A 21,242-nucleotide genomic window follows, 5' to 3' on the forward strand; every position below is an offset into this window, starting at 1 on the left:
TGAGTTTTTGCAAATACTGTTTCTTAGAAATAGCTCCTTACTTGTGCACCTCTCCTACTGAGGGCTGAAATGGTACCCTCTGCTGGGCTGGGGGCTGGGGACGAGGGAGGAGGCTGGAGGCCAACACTCCCAGGCAGGGAGCTCGCTGTGGAGGGCATGGCGAGGTGGTTAGAGCACAGGCGCTGCTGTCAGGCTGCTTGGTTTGAACCCGGGCTTGGCACAAGTTAGTTGCCCTGAGTCTCCGCGCTCTCACCTGCAAGTAGGCGTTGCGGTAGTGCCTACCTTAAGTGGATGTTGGGAGGATTAAATGAATTAATATACATGGAATCATGGGAACAGGGTCGGGCTCATGGGAACTGCTCTGTAAATATTAACTATTATTTTTAATCAAGAATTTCCGAGAGACGCCCTGCCCCAGGTGCCTTCTCCTTTGTTGTAATACTTGCTGAGTGTGTTTGGAGGGCGCAGGGCAGCCTTCATTCTTTCAGACGTGAGGAGAAGGACCTTTGCACTGTCTTCATGCTGGGTCAAGTCATGTTCTGTCTGGGAATGGACACGCTTGAAGCTCTGACTTGGGGGGCAGGGGGCATGAGAAATATACATAACCTAAACTTTTGTACCCCCATAATAAGCTGAAATAAAAAAAAAAAAAAGAGAGAGAGATGACCATCAACACGTGGAGAAACCAGTTTGTCCGCTTGCAGGATTTAGCTGAGGTGGTTATCGCACATGGCGGCCCTGAGGGCACACGGCAGTCCTGCCGCTGCGGGAGGCAGAGTGGCAGCGTGCTCCCTGTTGGTGTTCCCAAGCGAGTCAGGTGTTAAGTGGGTAGGGCAGGCTGTGCTTCCAGACCTGGATTATTACTTCTGGGAGAATCTGTGGTGCTCTGAGACTTTGCACTTTTTAGTTTAACGGAATTGAAGCTGCTCACCGTTCCCAGTGAGTCGTTCTGCCATTACCTTTGATTCTGTGTTCTTAAGGGGATTTAACCTGTTTAACGCACGAGAGGAAGGCTGGGCAGGGCTAGAGAAATGACATTATATGAGCGTACAGACAGTAGCTATACGTGTCACTTACAGCCTGGGCCTCTTCTGTAAGCCCTTAGCCACCCGTCCTTGTCCCCCGACCGTGGGGCAAGCCATGGATGGGGGTGGGGACAAGTGGTAGACTAAGCACTGGTTTGGAAGACTAGGATTTAATTGCATAAGGCTAAGGCCACACTCTTTTGAAAAAATAAATTCAACAAATGTTCATTGAGCACCTCCTGTGTGTAAAGCACCATGCTGGGTGCCGTGTGGGGACCTGGAGGAGCAAGACCTGACTTTAGTCCTCAGCGAGCTCATGATCTCCTGGGGGGGAGAGGCATGGTGAGTAAGGTTGTGACGAATGTGGGATACAGACACAGTGACGAGAACTGCCACCTGTGTCGTCCCAGAGAGTCCTTGGGCCCTGCTGGGCTTGTCTGGTGTGTGTTATATAGCCAGGGACTTTTAACATTTTTAAAATTAAAAAATTGTGGTAAAAAAACACATAACATAGAATTTACCAACGGAATCATTTTTAAGTGTTCCAGTTCAGTAGTGTTAAGTATATTCACATTGTTGGGAAATAAATCTCTAGAACTTTTTCTTCTTGAAAAATTGAAACTCTATATCTATTAAACAACTCCGCATTTCCCCCTCCCTCCAGCCCCTGGCAACCACCATTTTACTCTCTGTTTTTACCAGTTTGATACTTTAGATGCCTCATATAAGTGAAACCATATGGTATTTGTTTTTCTTTTGTGACTGGCTTATTTCACCTAGAATATGTCCTCAGAGTGCATCTGTGTTGTAGTATATGTCAGTATTTCCTTGTGTTTTAAGGCTGGATAATATTCCATTGTATGTATACACCACATTTTGTCTGTTCTTCTTTCACTGGACACTTGGGTTGTTTTCACCGCTTAGCTGCTGTGGGAGGTGCTGCTCTGAACGTGGATGTGCATATACCTGAGCCCCTGCTTTCTGTGCTTCTGAATACACGTCCAGGAGCAGGATTGCTGGATCATGTCGTAGTTCATTGTTAATGTTGTGAGGAACCGCCATACTGTTTTCCACAGTGGCTGTACGATGTTGCATTCTCATCAACAGTGCACAACACTTGCCAACACCTGTCATTTTCTGCTTTTCGATGGTAGCCATCCTAGTGGGTATGAAGTGATAGCTCACTGTGGTTTGCGTTTGCATTTCTGTGATGATTAGTGATGTTGGCCATTTGTATATGATCTTGGAGAAATGTCCATTCAAGTCTTTTGCCCATTTTTTAATCACCACCCAGAGACTTTTATTTCTGCCCTGCCCATGCTGCTCAGACATTGGAATTGGCCATGTGGAGTTGGCCTGTTTCTGTAAAGATGGCCAGACCAATCCTGCACCAGCAGAGGCTGAGGGCAGCAGGGATTTCCCCCTTAAGAAGTCCCCGAAATATGTGGGTTACTCATCCCATCACCCAGACAACCAGGATCCCCTGGAGACTGGTTACCTCTGCCTGTTGCTTTCTGCCTTCACCTGGCAATAATTTTACACAGAGGAGACTGATGCTGGGTGTATTCATTTCCTATTGCTGCAGTAGCAAATTACCACACACTTAGTGGCTTAAAACAACATGAACTTATTATCGTGCACTTCTGGAGGTCAGATGTCTAAAACGGGTCTGCAAGGCTCTGTTCCTTCTGTGTGCAGTGGGGGAAGAATCTGGTTCCCTGCCTTGACTTTTCCAGCTTCCAGAGGGCTCCTACATTCCTTGGCTTGTGCCCCTTCCTCCCCTGCAAAGCCAGCAGTGTAGCATCTTGTTCTCTTGTTTTCCTGCCTGCCTCTTGTAAGGGTGCTTGTGATGCCCTCAGACCCACCTGGACAATCTGAGATCATCTCTGCATCTCAACATCTTTAACTTAATCACATCTGCAGAGTTTTTTTTTTTTTTTTTTTTTTTTACCACCTAAGGGAACATGTTCACAGGTACCAGGGATTAGGACATAGCCATCTTTAGGGGGTTTGTCATCATTCAGCCTGGTGTGCTGGGCCTCTGCCATGAAAGGGCAGAGGTTAGAGCAGTTTTCGTAGGGAGGGTTCCCATTCTGTGCCCTCTAGCCTAATTGGGTCATACACAACTTGTACAGAAATTTCCTATGAAACTTCAGTTATCCTTCTTTTCCAGTTCAAGCTTGATAAGGTCAAATATTTGTAAATTGCTGGCCGGATGGAGGATGTGTCTCCCTGTGGCCAGTCTGTGTGGTGAGTGGTCTGGGCTGCCGTATCCAAGGAACGCAGGGAGCCTTGCACCCTGGACGTGGTGTTGAGGGGCAAGACATCACCAGGTGTCGTTCATTCAATTGGGACAGGTGGCTCAGCTGTGCTCTGTAGTGGGCTAGAAGTTGAGAGCATGGTTGACACCTTTTAGTGGCTGGGGAAGAAGGGTGTGGCCCTTGTGTTTCTCTCGTGTCTCTCTACATCATTGCCAACTGAAGAGAGGACTTTGGCTTGAAATTGAAATAGTTACCCTTTAGTAAGCACACATTAGAGTTAATGCACCCTATTCAATCCCTATTTAATATTATATTATTCCCATTTTACTGATAAGAAAGCTGAACAAAGGAAGATCTCACAGTCAAAAGAGGAGAGTTGAGACTCAGATCGCGATGAGTCTAATGTCTCATTGGATGTCTGATTCCAAAACACATCTTCCTCCTGCTGTGCTACACCATGTCTCCTGGGTCTTCCCTTCACCTAAAACTGTTGCCCCTGGGAGTGGAGTGTGGAGCTGTGGGCGATGCAGGAGGAGCATCTTGCTGACTGGGGTGCCGAGCCACAGTCTGGAGAGGTGGGAGCAGCGGAGGCCAGCCAAGTGCTTCAGAAGGCTAAGCTGCCTGTGGCTAACCTTTGGGCCAGTCTCACGTTGGCTGCTTTGGTTTCAGGTCCAAATTTAGTTCCAGATGCTTGAAAGAGAAAGATTCCTGGCTGGACAAAGTTCCTGGAGAGTGTGCACGTGGGTGTGTGACTGTGTGCACATCTGTGGGTCCCTCCTGCACCCGTGGAGCCCACGCTAGGCACGCATCTAGACACTGTGTGACCACCCACCCTGTGCTAGGCACTGGGGACGACGAAGTGGAGTGAGACAGCTCTGCTCTCAGGGTTATGCTTGCACAGCAGGGAGAAGCCACATGGATACCAGGAAGGCAGTAGCCAAGGCTGTGAGCTGCACAGATGCAAGTGATGCTCTGGGCCTCCACATCCCACGCAGGTGACACACATGTGTTTGTACGTGTACATTTGCACCTGTGTGCATGTGCTCTAGGGGGACGGTGTGGTCACACAAGGACTTGCATCCCCAGCCCCTTATCCTGGGCAGGTGGCAGCTGCTGTTCCTTCCCCCATGACTGATCCTGTCATACACTGTGTGATCATTGACGATCTGGGAACAGTGGGTGGCACCTTCATAGCTGTTGGCTGAGCTGGGAGGACCAGGCGTTTGCCATCCTGAGTGCGAGCTGCAAGACCATGGCTTTATACGGAAAACCGCCCCTCTTTGATGGCACTCAGCCCCCAGTGTCTGTGGTTGCAGGCTACCAGGAGACCACCTAGTGACAAAGCTATGTTTAGGCTGTCTGTGTTTTGTGCTGAAAGGACATCTTTCTCCTGCAGAATGCTGAATGCATAGAGCAGATCATTTCCCCCAATAACCTTCTGTACCTGTGTGTAAACTAGGTAGCTTTCATCTTTAGAAAGATATTGCCAAGTCACCCCCGAGAGCCCACATATATGCTTTTGTGCCTCCTTTGATGTGGATACCTGTTATTAGCCCCATTTCACAGATTGGGAAAGCAAAGGCAGGAAGGCTGCCAAAGAGCCTGTTCAAGGAAAGCTGGTGAGCAGGTAGCTGTGGTTCCAGTGGCATCCTGCTCCTCACTCTCGAGTGCACCAGGGAGGCCAGGAAGACACCTTCACACACCAGCAGACATTTCTCAGCGGCCCCCTGGGGAGTGGGCATCCCACTCTCAAGGAGTCCTGGTGCTCCTGGCCCACTAGCCGTGTTTGTCGAGACTCAGGGGAGTGGCCCTGGGAAGTGGCTGTCCTACTCAATAGGTGCTTCTCAGGTTCAAGCATTTATCAGCTTTAAAGGAGAGAACTCAAGGGTGGGTGAGCTGGGGCCTGAGGACCCATCTGGGAAGCCTGTTTCTTTTGCCAGCATGTTCTGAACAATAAACTTCCCCATCACTCAACGTGTGAATGCTAGACTCACAGAATGTCAAACCAGTGCGTAGGACCTTAGAGATCATTTGGCAAACCCCTCATTTTACAGATGAGGTGACTGTAACATGGGGGGGGGATGAACTTGTCCAGAGTCACACAGCTCCTCGGTGGGGGAAGGAGGAGGAGACCTAGGCATCAGCCCCACTCGAAAAAGTAAGTGGAGAGGGAGAGCTGACCAGGAAGTGGGAGCGGTGGGAGCTGCCTGTGCCTCAGTGGCATCGTGGGGGGTTGTGAAATGCAGACACCTGGGCAGGGTCCTTGTTGGGTGCCCGCAAGGCCTCCTGGAGCTTAACCCCTCCCCGTGCCCATCCTCCATTGCTGCGGGCCGCAGGGGCTCAGCTCCCTTTAACAGTAGCGAAACCATACCAGTTAATGACTGCTGCCCCCTGAACTTGGCATAGGGCTGCACGAAGCTAAGTGCTTATAAACTGTTCAAACCCTTGCCGCAGCTCAGGGATACCCGCATCTCAGAGACGTTAAGTAACTTGCCCAGGCTCACAGGACTAGTAAAAGCCATACAGAGTAGGAACTTCGGACTCCTGGTCTGTGTTTTTAACCGCTAGACTGTGCTCCTTTCTCTTCGGGGAGGTGGCTGCCGTGTTCACTCAGTTCCCCTGCAGTGCTGTCCCCCTAAAACTCCGTGTTTCTACATCCCACACTCCACTTCCCACCTTTTCTTTGCTGTCTTTGTAGACTAGAACCAGATCCAATTTGTCTTAAAGGTTATGACCCTTCTAATTACTATGGGGACATAGAGGAGAGGAACACAAACAGGATGACAAAATTACAGAGAGTGTAGAGTTTCGCAGCATTTTTATAGCCCTGGTTTCTGCTCTGTGAATCCTGATTCTGCTCTGAGATGAGAAATGATAGTGCCTTTGACCTCTGCCTTCTGCTTTTGGGCTCCTAAAGAGGGTCTTCCCTGGCTCTCCCCATCTGCTCCCTCTTGGCCCAGCGTTTCCTTGCAGCTGAGACCTTGGGAAGAATCCGGGTAGCACCCTACGTGCCCTCGGCCCCTGCAGGGGACTTGGATCTCTGAGAACCCACAACCTAGGTGGCATCCGCTCCCCTGAGTCTCTGCCCCACACAAGGATGACCCCACCAGATGTTTCCTCAGTCCTACAAGGAGAAAGAGGTGCCAGAGGAGGGGGGCAGGAGGGGTCAGATGCCACTGGATCCAGAGTGTCAGAGGAAGAGAAAGGGCAGCACAGGGGCACAGGGACGGGAGACAGCGCAAGTGGAGGAGCAGAGCTCCGCATTCCTGGCCGCAGGAGGATCTGAGGACAGAGCGTGGAGTTAAGATGTCAGAGGTCGGGGAGGTTTGGGAGCGGGTCAGGCCGTCCTAGCTGTGTGCCCCTCCCTGCCTTGGCAGTTATCATGAGCAACGGGAATGACGTCATTTGCCTCCTCACTCAAGCGATCAGGAGTTGAAGTTAGCGTTCCTTCTGCTGAATGCTGCTTTTTATGCCAGCTGTGTGCCAGGCTCTGGTCTAGGCACGGAGACAGAGATGAGCAAGCCATGGCCTGCCCTGGAGGTACTCCCAGGTGCTCGGAGCGGAGCTTTTGGACAGGACTGAAACTGTGGAAAAGTTAGGGGTGGATCTAACCTCGGATCGCCCATCTGTCCCAGACAAAGTTCTGACGGCTGATGTTTAATGGCGCTTGAGACAACTGTTGATGTATTTGGACATGAGTCTGGTTTTACTCAATTGTGAAGGCATGTTTGTGCTTGTGCATGTGTGATTTATGTGATATTTGAAAACAATTTATGGCCAGAATTCTTTGCATCCTTCTCTGGGCCCGTGTCACGTGCTGAGGGCTCTACGGAAGTACTTGTGTAGGGCAGCAGCCTGTCCTGCCACCTGTCTCCCCTCTGGCCTGGCCCAGTTCCCTGCCTTCCTGAGGGACGGCTTCCAAATGCCTTCACCTCTGGCTCCCTCCCCCTGAGCAGGACAGATCTCCCTCCCTAGATCTGCTTTCTCTTGGGATGTTCTTTCAAGTGCTCTGAGTCCAACACTCAGCTTTGGCTTTTGAAAAAACATTAAATTAAAATAACTTTTATTATGGTAAAATACACACATACTATGAAATTTGCCATTTCAACCATTTTTAAGTGTACAACTTAGTGGCATTAAGTACATTCACCACGTTGCGTAACCCTCACCACTATTTCTTTCTCAAACTTTTTCATCATTCAGGGCCAAAACTCTGTACCCGTTAGCTTCCTATTTTCCCTCTTCCCAGGCCCTGGCAACCTCTATTCTACTTTCTGTCTCTAAGACTATTCTAGGTACCTCATGTAAGTAGAATCATACAATATTTATCTTTTTGCGTCTGGCTGATTTCACTTAGCATAATGTCTTTGAGGTTCATCTATGTTATAGCATGTAGCAGCATTTCATTCCTTTCTAAGACTGAGTAATATTCCATTGTGTGGACATACCATGTTTGTTTACTGATTTATCCATTGGTGGACACCTGGGTTGTTTCCATCTTTTGTCTATTGTGAATAATGCTGCTATGAATATGAGTGTACAAATATCCATTCGAGTCCCTGCCTTCAGTTCTTTTGGGTATATACCCAGAAGCAGAATTGCTGGATTATATGGTAATTCTATGTTCAATTTTTTGAGGAACTTCCATCCTGTTTTCCATAGTGGCTGCACCATTTTACATTCTCATCCAGCAATACAAGAAGGTTCCAGTTTCTCCACATCCTCTCCAGTGCTTGTTATTTTCTTATTTTTTGATAGTAGCCTTCCTAATGGATGTGCAGTGCCCTCTCTGGCCTTGAGGATGTCCATGTATTGCTAGACCATGGGGAGCCCCCAGTGCTCCCTGTGCTGCCCTTCCTAGCTCAGCGGCCCTGTCGGTTGCACTTGGCCCACAAGCACAGGCCAGCGGGGGCAGCACTGGAGTGGCTGAGCGCTCTCCAAGCCACCTCTCCAGCTGCGAGAGCCCAGCCCCTGCCTTTGAGGCCTGGGGAGGAGATCCAGGGGTGAACGCTTGGTGGGGATTAGGCCGGTTAGAGAGGTTGGGCAGAGCGGTGAGATGCCAGGACCAGAGTTCTGGAAGCTGAGTGTCTGAGCTCTAAGGCTTCCTCACAGTGTCCGGTTGTGCTCCTCATTCTGAAGAAGAAATTGGGAGCCAAAGAAGAAGCACGATTTGCCCGAGTGCACAGAGCAAATGGGTGATGGAGCTGGGTCTGGAACTCAGATTTCTTGATTTCTGGCCTGGTTCTTTCCCCACCAAACTTGGGAAAGAGTCAGGAGGATAACTTTATAGCTATATGAAGCGTAGTATTTACCAAGGAGCCACAGCCTCAGGGGAGACTTGCATATTTTTTCATTGCCTTCCACCTTCTTGTCTGCCTGCTGTCTGGAAAGGTTTTGTGGGGATTAATGAGATAAATGGCTTTGACTTTTTTAAATGAAAGGAGCATTATACTTTCCACAAAGCACTGTTACTGAATGGCCGGTGAGTGTATAGGAATAAGCTAATGCTATTTCTTTTGTCCTGCTTTAATGAGAATTAGGCACATCCAGGAGTAGAGCAAACAGGCCGTGTACAGGTACATTTGTGTGTGTTATGTTTTTAGTGTGTAAACATGTGGGGTGACCTCCCTTCTCCACACAGCGTGATTCCCCTGGCGATGGGAGAATTTCAGAGCCTTTCACCAACAGAGGATCCTGTTTGTGGCATAGGAAGGTGAGAGCCCCATCTTCCAGGCTCTCTGGGACCCCCGTATTTTCAGTGCTCTGGATAGATTCACTGTTCTCACAAACTGACACCATTAATATTTGTGTATGGAATGTAGACACGATTTTCAAGAGGTAATTGCTTAACATGGAGGACGTGCTTCTGGGGAAAAGATTTTTTTTTGATAAAACAGCTTTCATGTTTTATTTCACTTCATTGAAATGAAGGATTCTTTGGTGCCCTGAGGCTTTATGTGTGGGTATCTGTGGGGCTATTCTTGTTAAATAATAGTTTATATTTGGGTAGTACTTTCATAGACATAATCTCATCTAGTTTTTACGATCGTCCTGTGAGGAGCGTATCTCTGTTTTACAGATGAGTAAGTTGAGGCGTGGAGAAACACGTGCACGTCACTTGGCACTTGGTGCAGGGGATGGTCGCAGAGTCAGGGCCTGGGCTCTGGTGCCGCCTGGTTATGTGGCTGGGGAAAGACGCCCCCTCTGAGGTCTAGTTCTACTCTGACTCCTCCAGGGGCAGTGGCTTCGTGGACGGCCCATGTCCCCCAGCCCCTCTGCCTCAGAGTTGAGGTGGTGTCACTGTGGCGCCTGGCCCTGTTCATACTTCATGGAGGCAAGTGGATGCGGAATGGAATTGTTTTTAAACAAGATGAAAAGAAAAAGCTGCCCTAAACCTAGATAATTCTGTTTGCAGAGTGCCCCAGTTGGAAACTTAGGAGTGCAAAGTATCCTTCGTCCAGAGCTTAGGTTGGAGTCAGCAGAGGCTGCCAAGAGGTGTGTGCTGAGTTTTTGAGGATTTTCTTCTATCTCTGCAGCCGCAGGTGGATGCTTGTGTTTCCTGGTGGTGCCGGGGATTAGCAGGAATAGGCTTCAGGCAGGCAAGGAAGGTGGGCAGCCTGTTTGCCGGGTGGGATCCGTGTGCCCCTTCCGGAGTGGGACTGTTAGCATCTAGACAAGAATCTGTCGCTGGTTTGGCCATAGTAATTTTGGAAGTGTACTTAACAAAACCAAACCACAACTTTTTTCCTTTCTGATTACCAAAGAATTACTTACTGTACAGAATTTGGAATATATGATAACAAAAAATGGCTAGTATTTATCAGGCTCTTACTCTCAGGCACTATTCTGAGAGCTTTACATTTATTAACTCATTTGAGCACCACAACAATGCTATGAGATGGGCATTGTTATAGCTCCGCTTTGCACGTGAGGAGACTCAGGCACGGGGAGGCTGTGTGACAGTCACGCAGCTAGTGACTGGCAGAGCTAGAGCTGGACGCAGGCTCCTGGTTTCCAGGTCCATGCCCCTCAGTGTTAGGCTGTGCTGCCTCTCTGCAAATAAATGTTACCCCCTGAAGATAACCACTAGTAATATTTTTACGTGTTTCCTTTTAGTCTTTCTTCTATGAAAAAACATCTTGCATGAAATTGGGGTCCTAGTGCAAACACTTTTTTGTACTCTGTGTTCTTCACTATTATGCTGTGAAAAAATTTTATTATTTTTCTATAGTATTTAATATTTTTCAGAATGTAATTTTTGTGGCTTCCTAAGATTCTGTCCTACGGATAGGCACTGGTTTCTCTAAGCAGCCCCCACGGTGGGCTGTCAGGCTGTGTCCAGTGTGGTGCTAGTATAATTCATGCTGTGGTGAGTACCAGGCACATCGCTCCGCCGGAGTCCTGGGTCAGTCCTTTAGGATAGCTTCTCAGGAAGGTCATCAGATGTTGGAATTTCTTAACGACTCTCATCACACAGTGCTATTGCTGGCAGGGCGTTTCAGATCACGCTACCGTTTGGTGAAGTGAGAGAGGCACTGGGCAGGATTCAGGGCTCAGTGTCCCCATCCTGGGTGGGCCGGGGAGCTATGGGCACAGCTCCGTTGTCCTCACAGCACAGAACGGAAGTGCCCTCCCCTGCCCCTGGGTCTGGGTCTGTGGGTCGGCAAGCACCGGGGCTCAGGAGCAGGGCCACTCCCCTCCGCAGGTGCCGCTGTGCCAGCCCACTGAGCCCCCCGTGGCCCGTGAGGCTGGGCGCTCCGAAGCAGGCGGTGGGGTCAGAGCAGTTACTGCTGGTCCCTGTCTCCAAGGGTGCCCTGCACATGGCAGTGGGTGACAGTGAACGTGTAGGGTGAGCGTTAGCCCAGGGTGCCTTTCTGTCACTCCTTGTGTCAGGTGTGGCAGGAGGGAAGCCGGGGCCACTGTCCTTGCCAGGGCGCACTGCCGCCTGTGTTCTGGTTCTGGTGACTGGGAAGGGGGCCCTCACTCACCCCCGTCTGCTTTCTTACCTGTGAAGTGGGCAAACGCAGCAAAACACCCTGTGTCAGGGGACAGGAGCCTAGGGAATTAATATTGTGGGGAAAAAAGTCTTGGGACAGTTACATTTTGAGTCATTCATTCATTCAACAAATTTTCATTGTGCACATACCACACTCCAGGCTGTTCTGGGCTCTGAGAATACAGCGCTGAGCACAGTGGACAACGGCTCCTGTTTCCAGACACTTCTAACATATGGCAAACGCACTAATTTAAGATAATCGAACAGCATCATCCAGGTATACATCTGTACACAAACCTTTGAAGGCCAAAAAAAGTTTTATAAAGAACTTCCGTGTGGCAAATGTGTTTTGAACACCTACTAGTAACCACTGTACTAGGATTTCTTTTCTTTTCTTTCATTCCGTTTTTTTTTTTTTTGGAGATAGGGTCTTGCTTTGTTGCCTGGGCATGAGGGCAGTGGCATGATCATAGCTCACAGCAACCTCAAACTCCGGGGCTCAAGTGATCCTCCTGCCTCAGCCTTCCAAGTAGCTGGGACCACAGGCGTCCACCACCATGCCTGGATAATTTTTCTATTTTTTGTAGAGACGGTGTCTTGCTATGTTGCCCAGGCTGGTCTCGAACTCCTGAGCTCAATCTATCCTCCTGCCTTGGCCTCCCAGAGTGCTGGGATTATAGGCGTGAGCCACCCTGTCTGGCCTGTACTAGGATTTCTGAGGCCGCAAAACTGAGTCCTGCTCTCAAGGAGCGTGTGAATTGAGAATAAGAGAAGGACCCAGATGTTAGAGTTTAACTCATCTCAGGAGTTCATGAGCTGAAGCAGAGGAGAGGCTGTGCCAGTGTTGGGGTCCCCGCAGTGAGGTGCAGGCCTCTGTGGCACTCTTTCGCCTATCTGTACCCCAGCCTGCTCCCCAGATGTAAGCAACCTGAAGGATTTCCGTTTTCCAGCTGGGCACCTGTCTTTAGTCAGGGCCAGATCTGTTTTTCACCTCAAAGGCGACTCTGCCGTCACACTTAGAAAGCTGAAGTGCTGACTTTCAATAAACTTGAAGTAATCCCGGGCTAGGGCCTGCAGTTTAGGTGTGCCATCACCCGGTGGTGAGAGGTGCCTTAGTTAAAATAGCAAGAGGTCGAGACTCCCCTCCTCTCTATGCTTGGGAGTAAGTGGAAGAAGGATTTTATTAGTGTGATGTATTATTTTTGGTTGAAGGTTATGGTTTAGCCATGTGTATCCATTTGTTTTCTTCCTTACGCTCTCCGAAGTCAGTATGGAAAGGGCATTGTGATTAGGGCCCTCTGGCCAAGGTAATGCCGGCCTTTTGGTCGTCTGCGGATGGTTTGCCTCCAGTGGGGTTCCCTGCCAGGTGGGATTCTTTCCTTGCGAGTTGCCCTGTAAAGAACAGAGAAGAGGTTAGCTTGCTGGCTCGCTAGAAGGTGCAAATGCTGGTAGCTTTTCCACTTTTCCAGTTGGCTCAGGCCCCTGAAATGCTCCAGATTCTCTGCCTCCCCCGCCTTTGCCCCGTCACCAGAGGCAGGTGGGATGTAGCATAGAAAAGAGATGGTTTTATGTAGAGGGCGCCCGATTGATTGAGTTGGGGTGTCCTTGGCCCCTCACTGTCTCTTTGTTTTGGAGCAGATTTGCAACTGTGGTTGTGGGGCCTGTTCTGAGGGTCCCGTCTCTTCTGAAATTGTGTCCCTTGCAGGTGAGGGAAGAGGAGGGCAGAGAGAGTAAGAGAAAGCTGCTGGAAATAGTGTGAACATAGTTCAGGTGAGAGGAAAAAGGAGGCAGGTGCACAGCACCAGGTGACACAGCCAGAAGCCCCCTGGGTGCTCACTCTGCTGAGAAGGCGTCCCTCGTCCCTCTCAGCTGGGACATCCTGGGGCTCCCTCTCACTTGGGCTTGGGGGAGGTGCAGCTTCTCTATATGCCCATTGAGAAGAAGTTAATTTCTCATTCATTTGTCAAGAGCATTAGACACTGAAAAAGGACTTTGGGTTTCTACATTGTTTGTTGGATCTTAGACTCTCTTATGATTTGAAAATATGTCTTTTTGCACAGAGTGGTTAATTCCTGATCAGAAAATCCACCCACCCATCAACATCTGAATCAGTTCTTGATTGCTTTTTTAAAAAGTTTTTTTCACAGTTTAGAATTACGTGCTCTGTCAGTACCAACTCCTGCTTTTCACGCCTTACTCCTTGCTGTGCTCTTCCCGTGAGGACTGCCTGTTAATGTAGACCATGTTGTCCAGTATGTGGTCACATGTGACTGTTTAAATGTACATTAATTGAAAAGTAAGATGTAAAATGTACCTTGTCAGTTGGACTGGCTATATTTCAAGTGCTCAGTAGCCACATGTGGCTGGTGACTACCATGTTGGACAGCCCAGAATTATAGGCTATTTCCGTTATTGTATAAGTTGTATTGGACAGTGTTGCTCTAGACTGGTGTGTCTCAGTCAAGGTTCAGGCTTAGAAACTCAGGCTCAGAAACTGCTGTAGCCTTAAGAGGGAAGATACTTAAGACAGGAATTTAAGGGCTTATAAATAATTGATTCTAAGCTGGGTCTGCAGGAAGGACTCCCGGAACAATACCAGAGAATAGGCCTGCCAGGGGAGCTGTGACTCTGGTCCAGTTAGGAAGCTGGGACATGTGGACATCACTGTGCCAAGGGCTGGCTTCAGGATCACCCCACTGTACCAAAGATCCAGGGATCAAGAAGCCATTGGCAGGGGCTTGCCAGCTCTATGCCAGTGGAATACATACCCTTCCCACCTGACTTAGCTTCGATTCAGTTCTTGATGGGCCAGTCCTGAACTTGCATCAGGAATTCCAGCTACGAGGGAGATTGGGAACTGTTATTTTTAGCTCTCTAGTCTCTGCAACTGGGGTTGGGGGGGCGTAGGAGAAGAGGCTGGAAGAGCTAGCCAGTTCACCAGTCTCCCACCGGCTGCAGGTATGGGGCCACACGTGATCTTCTGTGGATGAGCACCACTGGGCTTAAGGTGGACACGGCCTCGGGCCACCTCCCAAGACCATGAAACAGCGTCTCAGTCTGCATTTTCCAACTACCTTTGTAAGGGAATAGATGGGAAGATCAGTGGCTCCTGCTTTCTAGTCATTTGGCCTCTAATGGGCAGAGAAAGTACGGTTTGTGTTTCAGGTTGGATGGGCAGAGAAAGTACGGTTTGTGTTTCAGGTTGGATGGGCAGAGAAAGTACGGTTTGTGTTTCAGGTTGGCTGCTATACTCTTAAGGGGAATGCAGGACTCCTTGTCACCACAGTGAGGGGACAGACACTGAGAAGCAAACGGGCTCCTGCAAAGATCTTGGGTGACACCTTGGCCTGAGAGAAAGCATTTCCTTTGCGCTGCAGAGATTGCTAAGTGGTCAGCACTTTAGGAGGAAATTCACTTGCAGCTCTCTCCCTTCTGGGTGTGAACTGCTGCTGCGTGCTCTCTCTAAATCAGTCTGAGTGTCTCTGTGTGTACAAAGGCTTTTCACGAGCAGTGACCTGCCTTTGTGCATGGCAGAGGTGCCAAGGCTAAAGAAGAAGACCTATGCTGTTGAGGCAGGTCAGTAGCCCCAGACCTTTTCCTACACACATGGCCAACTGGGAATCCTTTTATGGTGCCAGAGGTTCGGGCATCTTTATTAAGGGTGGCATGGAGGCAGGGAGATGGGGAGAACACTGGCAGCTAAAGTTTGATTTCTGGTTATTTGGATTGGGGATTTTAAGAAGGGATCATTTAAGCCCACACCTGAAGTGTGAGAAGCAATCACCAAGCAAAGAGCAGAGGGAAGAATGTTCGAAGTACATGCAAAGGCACTGTGGCAGAAAAGGACTGAATATGTGTGAGGCATGAAATGAGGCCAGTATGTCGGCAGTGCGCTGTACCAGGCTGCGGGAAGAGCGAGATGAGCTCAGAGAAGTGGGCCCAGGCCAGCCTATTCAGGCTTCATCAGCCATGGCAAAGAGTGTGGATTTTGAAGGGCTTTGATGTGGGCCATGACAGGGACTGATTTATAAGGTCTAGTTCTAAAAGGTCATTTGGCTGCTGCATGGAGATCGGCTTGGGGATAGGCAAGAGCGGAGATGAGGGAAATGTCAGGGGCTGCTGCAGCATTTCTGGGCAAGACACAGATGGTGGCTGGACTAGGGTGGTGGCCTGGGGGATGGAAACCCTGCTCAGAACCTCCCCCCACTACACATTTGAGAAGTAAGTGGAAGGGCCTGCTGGCGTGAGCACAAGCCTGTTCCTTGGGGCACGGATGGACTTGCCCCAGCGAGTTCTTTCTTAATGCCTCGGCATCCACCTTCAGCTGCATCATGGCATCGTTATCCATACAGTCATTTGAAATAGATGCCGAGCATTTTCTGGGATATGGCCCTGAATTCGATGCACGGGCGGAAATGGATTAAAGAAGAAAAGTCAACTGTTTCACCACTGAACACCTTCCAGGTCCCCGGCACCAAGCCTCACTCACAGGGGACACCAAGGAAGCATAAGCCACTGTCTCCTGACGCGGACTCCTCACCTGGACCCTGGCAGAGCAGAATGGCATGAGGCTGACCAGGCTGTGCCAGAGTCTTGTCCTCATCCTGGTCCCTTGGAGAAGTGGCTACACCTGTGTGCAGGAGGAGCTGGGTCATTTGACAAGCGGGAGTCATTTTTTCATGTCCGGACGCAATCACTGCTGTGGCGCCTACCTGCCTGTGTGTAGCTTGATCTGCTAAGTGGCTGCTCTGGGGATCGTTCTGGGGTGAGAGCATCCGTGGAGATAGCCCAGTCGGGCAGAGCCAGAGCAGACTTAAATGGTGGCATCTTTTCAGCTGGCAGCCAGGAGACAGAGCTTTGAATCAGCTTTATAATTTGAAAATTGGTCTCTTTGCATCGGGTGGTTATTTCGTGTTAACAAAAGCCATCAAGGACACAATGCTGCCTGCCCTGCCTTCATGGCTCTACTCTGGATTCAAAAACATTGAGCCAGAAATGGAGGTTTTCCACTCCTGGGGTTCTTGGGTAGTTGTGCCACCTTGTTGTGGATGACACGGAGATACTCACAGAACCTCAGGTCTGGGTGGGGAAACTGACTTAGAGAAGGGGAGGCCCAGCTGGGTCATGCAGTACAGCCTGCCTGGAGGCCAGCCCCGGGAGGCCACACCTGTCTCACTGTGTGTAGCTCTGTGTTTCCTGTGGCAGGGCCCTTAGTCATGTCACAGGGCTGTAGCGATGCTCGGAGCTGCCAGGACCAAAATACTGAAGGTTGTTTTCTTGTCCTCTGGCTAGGGAGAGGTTGACATTCCATTTTTCCCTACGGGCCTATTCATATGAGCTTTCTCCAGATGGTGTGCTCCAGAGAGGTCCTTGTGCTCTGGGAATGGTTCACAATATAAATAAGGTCCCCCATGGAGTTGTGGGGGGTTTAGAAGTCAGCCTACCAAGACATGGTTGCCAGAACTGCCCCCTGGCTCTGTGCAGACAGCTGCCATCTTGCTCTTCGCAAGCCTCTGTCTCCCGTGCAGGATGCATGCGTGCTCCCTGCGCGCAGCCTTCCTGAGCAAGGCCTGTGTTCTCTGGCCCGGCGCTTCCTGCCCTCTTCCCAAGTGTTCTCAAACTCCTGCGACTGCTTGGTTTGGGGACCTGGCAGCCATGTGAGAGGGGATTAAGGGCGATGCTTGGGGCTGGGAACAGAGATTAGGGTCTGGAGACAGGAATCGTGGTCTGGGAAGGCTGACAGCAGGGTGACAGGGCTGCTTTTATGTGTAATGTGTGAGGGAAAAGGAGAAGTTGGTCTAGGAACCAAAATAGAGCCTATTAAATTTGGTCAATGCCAAACTGAGAGTCTAGGAAGGAAAAATTATATACCACAGATTGAACAGAGCAAAATTCGAGTCCCAGCCTTCTCTGGTGACCCAAATAAGACAGGAGCTTAGGCCGCTTTGGACTTGGTGACTCCCGTGTGCAAATGGAAACAGGGACACTGTCCACCTCCGTTCGCCCCCGAGGTGCCCTGAGGGCTGCGGCAGGGGCTGCTCGCGTGGTGGGTGCTGTCACGCGACGGTCGCATCCCGCGTGAAGGATGTTCTCGGGCGAAGTGCAGCCCCTTCCCTCTTGAGTTGCAGAGAAACGCAGCAGGCGTGAGCTTTGTTCGTCAGCACACAGGTGAGCACACACGTGTGCGCGCGTGCGGAGTGCGTGTGCGAGAGCGAGTGGAGGAGGTGGGAGCAGTCTAGCAGTTAACTGAGTCCTGTGCTTGCTGCAGAAATCTCCCATCGTCTCACTTTGTGACCCTTTAATGAGTCATACGGTCCTGTGTTGTCGTTTGTGCTAAATGGAGATACTCTCGCTTGCTGTTTTTCAAGCAGCTCAAACCCGCTCTTGTCGCTTTGTTCCTCTGGGTCTTACAAGAAAGGTTAAGGTCCCAGCCTTTTTGGGGTCTTCTTGCTTTATGCTTCAGATCCCCATGGTGGGTGCTGGCAGGTCAGGGACGGGCTCTGTGGGAGACGAAGCTTCTCATGTGGGAAGTGCCAGGTTCTCCCAGAACCTGATGTTCTGGTTAATGCGTTTGTCCCTGCCTGGGGGTGCAGTGCTGCCTGGAGCAGCTGGGGCAGAGAAAAGGAGGTGGGCGAAGGGATACATGGTGAGTTGGGCGTCAGTGTCACGTTGAGAATGTGGCCATGAATCGGGTATAGCAAAGCGGCAATATTCCAGGCCCTGGGGCGTGGGGGGCATGGCTGGAATGCCACAGGGACCAGATGGCAATAGTGCAGGATGCAGCTGTTGCAGACAAGAAGGCAGCTGGCCGCTGCTCCTAAGGAAGACCTGGTGTGCTCCTCTGGGATCATCGGGGTGGGAGACACGTGGCAGGTGTGGTACGGTTCCCTACGTGTTGTGCCATGGCAGGCATCGGTGGCCTGTCACGGTCGGCTTTCCTGTAGTACTCAGAGAAGTCTCCGACTCCTTTCAGTACAGCATTTTGGACAGTGTTGTCAACCAGTTGGCATAAAAGTTGAAACTTACTGTCTGTCGCTGGTGTGATGGAAAGGACATAGACTCTGGAACCTGGCAGAAGTGACAGCCCAGCCAGGCACAAGCTTTGGACACTGAGCAAGCCTATTAGGCCTTTTTTGGTTGCAAAGGACCTAGCCCCAATTCAGATTAGCTTAAGCTAAGTTACTTAAGTAACTTCGTCATCACATTGGGTGGGGAAGATGACCTGGAGAAGGGGAGGCTCAGCTGGGCTTTGCAGTACGGTCCTAGTGGAGCACCCCCCCACCGAGGCCACACCTGTCTCACCTGCCTGTGGCTCACCTGTGTGTGGCTCAGGGTAGGCTGACCTCAGCCATGGCTGGAGAGGAATCTGGTGAGGTTGCTAGAGCTCTGTCTCTGGGGAAGACTCTGCGGTGGAAATGTCCTGAGTGGCTGTGGGGGACGGGGTAAAGGTGAGGGTGAGGGGTTCTAGAAAGCAGGTCACTTTGGGAACAAAGTTATCTTGGAGGTCAAGCATAGAAAGATCAGCCCAAGATAGTGGGGAAGTGGCTGGGAGAGGCGCCAAGTGCTCATCTGTGTGCTAGTGAGCCACAGACAGGGAAGGGGACCAGCAAGGCAGTTTGCTCTGGGCCCAGTGGTGTCCCTGGAAGACCAGGGAAGGTCATCATGGGCGGGCTTGGAAGTGATGTACGTGCCACTGGTCTGGCTGCTCTGGCCACAGTCTCCCGGACAACTCTGGAGTGGCATCAGATGCCAGGCACACTGCCCACGGTGGCACCCCACCCTCCGAGGCTTTTCTTGATCTTTCTGCACTTGGCCTATTGACCAGTGATACCATCTCAAGGTCACGCATCTGTTCTGGGAGATTCAGGTTTGGGCCCAGGCTGGGCTGATCCCTGGGCAAGGGTTGCAGATTCTGGGTTGAGGCACCCAGCCTCGTATGCCTGCGAGCATGTGTGGTGTCTTAGGAATAGTCTCAGAGGCTTTGTTGCCTTGGAAGCAGAGCAATGCAGCTGTCCCTGCTCAGGTGGGCCCCTCCGATTTCCCTGGTTCCTGCCAGGCTTCCTTCCAGAGGGTGTCCCACGCCCCCCACCCTGTCAGCTTCTGCCCCTCACAGTTCCTTTCCCAGATACCAAATGCTGTATAACGAATCACCCCAAGACAGAGTGGTCCACAACAGCAAACACCTTGTTTTCTTGCTCTCAGTTTCTGTAGGTCAGGAATTCAGGAAGTTCCTGATTTGGGGCAGTTCTGGCTTGAGGTCTTTCATGAGGGGCAGTCAGATAGTGGGGACTGGAGCGGCTGGGGGCTGGCAGGAGTCTTGCTTGCCACATGGTCTCTCCATGGAGGCTAGTTTGGGCTTCCTCACAGCATGGCGGCCTTAGGGCTGTCAGGCTGCCTGGCATGGTGGCCGGTTGCCTCCAGAGCGACCATGGCGAGAGCCTGAAAACGTTGCCCTTTCTGACCCAGGCTTGGAAGTCTCCTCGTGCCTTCCGAGGCACTTTCTCGGTCAAAACAGTCACCAGAGGCCAAGCTCGTTTCAGGAGGAGGGGGTCTAGATCTTTCTCAGTGAGAGGGATGTCAGATGTCAAAGGATTTGCTGACGTGATTTAAAACTGTCCTGACTCCCCTACCCCAGCCTGTGCAGCCGACACTTTTAATGCCCAGATGGATTTGAGGTGGCTGGATGTGACCTTACTCTGGTCCAAGCTCCTCATTTTGTTACATTTATTTTTGTTTTTGGAACTCAGGTGCAGAGAGTCGAGTGAATCATACTCTTCATCGTACCTTCGTCACTGTCAGTTCACTCACTCACTCATCTGTGCTTCCTCCCTGTCCCCATGTCTTACTCCCATTTCCCTCCTCGCACTCCTTAAACAACCATTCTGTTCTATTTAATGAGTATCCTTTCCTCTGTGTGTGTTCGTATACGTATGTTTTAATTCACAGATGATGCATGGTGTTTTATGTTTTTCTGCATCCTCCTTTTCTCGCCAGCACCATGCTACTGAGATCTCTCTGTGCTGTAATGCCCAGATCTCATCTCTTGTCCGCCAAGATGAGGTGATGAGCCTAGAGAGGGGGGTGACGTGTCCAGGGTCACCCAGCTGAACCAGGACCAGAACAGACTTCCTGGCTGTCTTTCCTCAGCATTCACACTTACGTTCTTGTGCATTGCCTCCCCACCTCCTGCAATAGCTTGAAATAAGGTTTTTTAAAACGTTTGAGTCTGGGGTCCAAAGCTTGTCACAAGCGCTCCTGTTTCCTCTCCAGTAACTGTCATCCTTTTTCCTGTCTTGCTGCAGGGTCCAACTATGGGAGCCCACGCCCCGCTCATGCCAACATGAATGCCAACGCTGCCGCCGGACTGGCCCCCGAGCACATCCCCACCCCGGGGGCGGCCCTGTCGTGGCAGGCGGCCATCGACGCAGCCCGGCAGGCCAAGCTGATGGGCAGTGCTGGCAATGCCACCATCTCCACAATCAGCTCCACACAGCGGAAGCGGCAGCAGTACGGGAAGCCCAAGAAGCAGGGGAGCACGACTGCCACACGCCCGCCCCGGGCCCTGCTCTGCCTGACCCTGAAGAACCCCATCCGGAGGGCATGCATCAGCATCGTGGAGTGGAAATATCCTTTGTGCTCCGGGCAGGGCAGGGTGCTCCTGGGGCCTGCACCCTGGGCCAGCCCCCCGAGCCTTCCTGGGCGCGGGCTGTGTCAGCAGTGCTGAGCTGTAGATGGGTCCTCAGACCTACTGCGTCTGCGTCACTGCGGTGCCGAGAAATGCAGAGTTCCAGGCCCTGCCCTAGACTGGATGAATCAGAATCTCTGGGGACAAGACAGGGCCCAGCAATCTGCTTGTATAACAAGCTGCTCTTTCCCCCCCATATAATAAGCAACATTTGCAAAAACGAGGCTAGGAGGCTATGAAATGTCATCTCACATAGCTTGTGCAGGGATTCCCTC

General features: G+C 50.8%; 1 protein-coding gene across 19 annotated transcripts in view; it reads left to right on the forward strand.

Moving 5' to 3' along the window:
- CACNA1C (calcium voltage-gated channel subunit alpha1 C) overlaps positions 1-21,242 on the forward strand; it is a 585,430-nt gene that overhangs the window by 33,432 nt on the left and 530,756 nt on the right. For all 19 annotated transcript variants that reach the window (XM_069489394.1, XM_069489389.1, XM_069489378.1 and 16 more), the window contains exon 2: positions 20,585-20,915. In XM_069489394.1, the coding sequence (XP_069345495.1) occupies positions 20,585-20,915 (331 nt within the window). The remainder of the gene's footprint in view (positions 1-20,584; positions 20,916-21,242) is intronic.

The sequence above is a fragment of the Eulemur rufifrons genome, chromosome 16 (genome assembly GCF_041146395.1).
Source record: "Eulemur rufifrons isolate Redbay chromosome 16, OSU_ERuf_1, whole genome shotgun sequence".
Classification (NCBI taxonomy): Eukaryota; Metazoa; Chordata; class Mammalia; order Primates; family Lemuridae; genus Eulemur; species Eulemur rufifrons.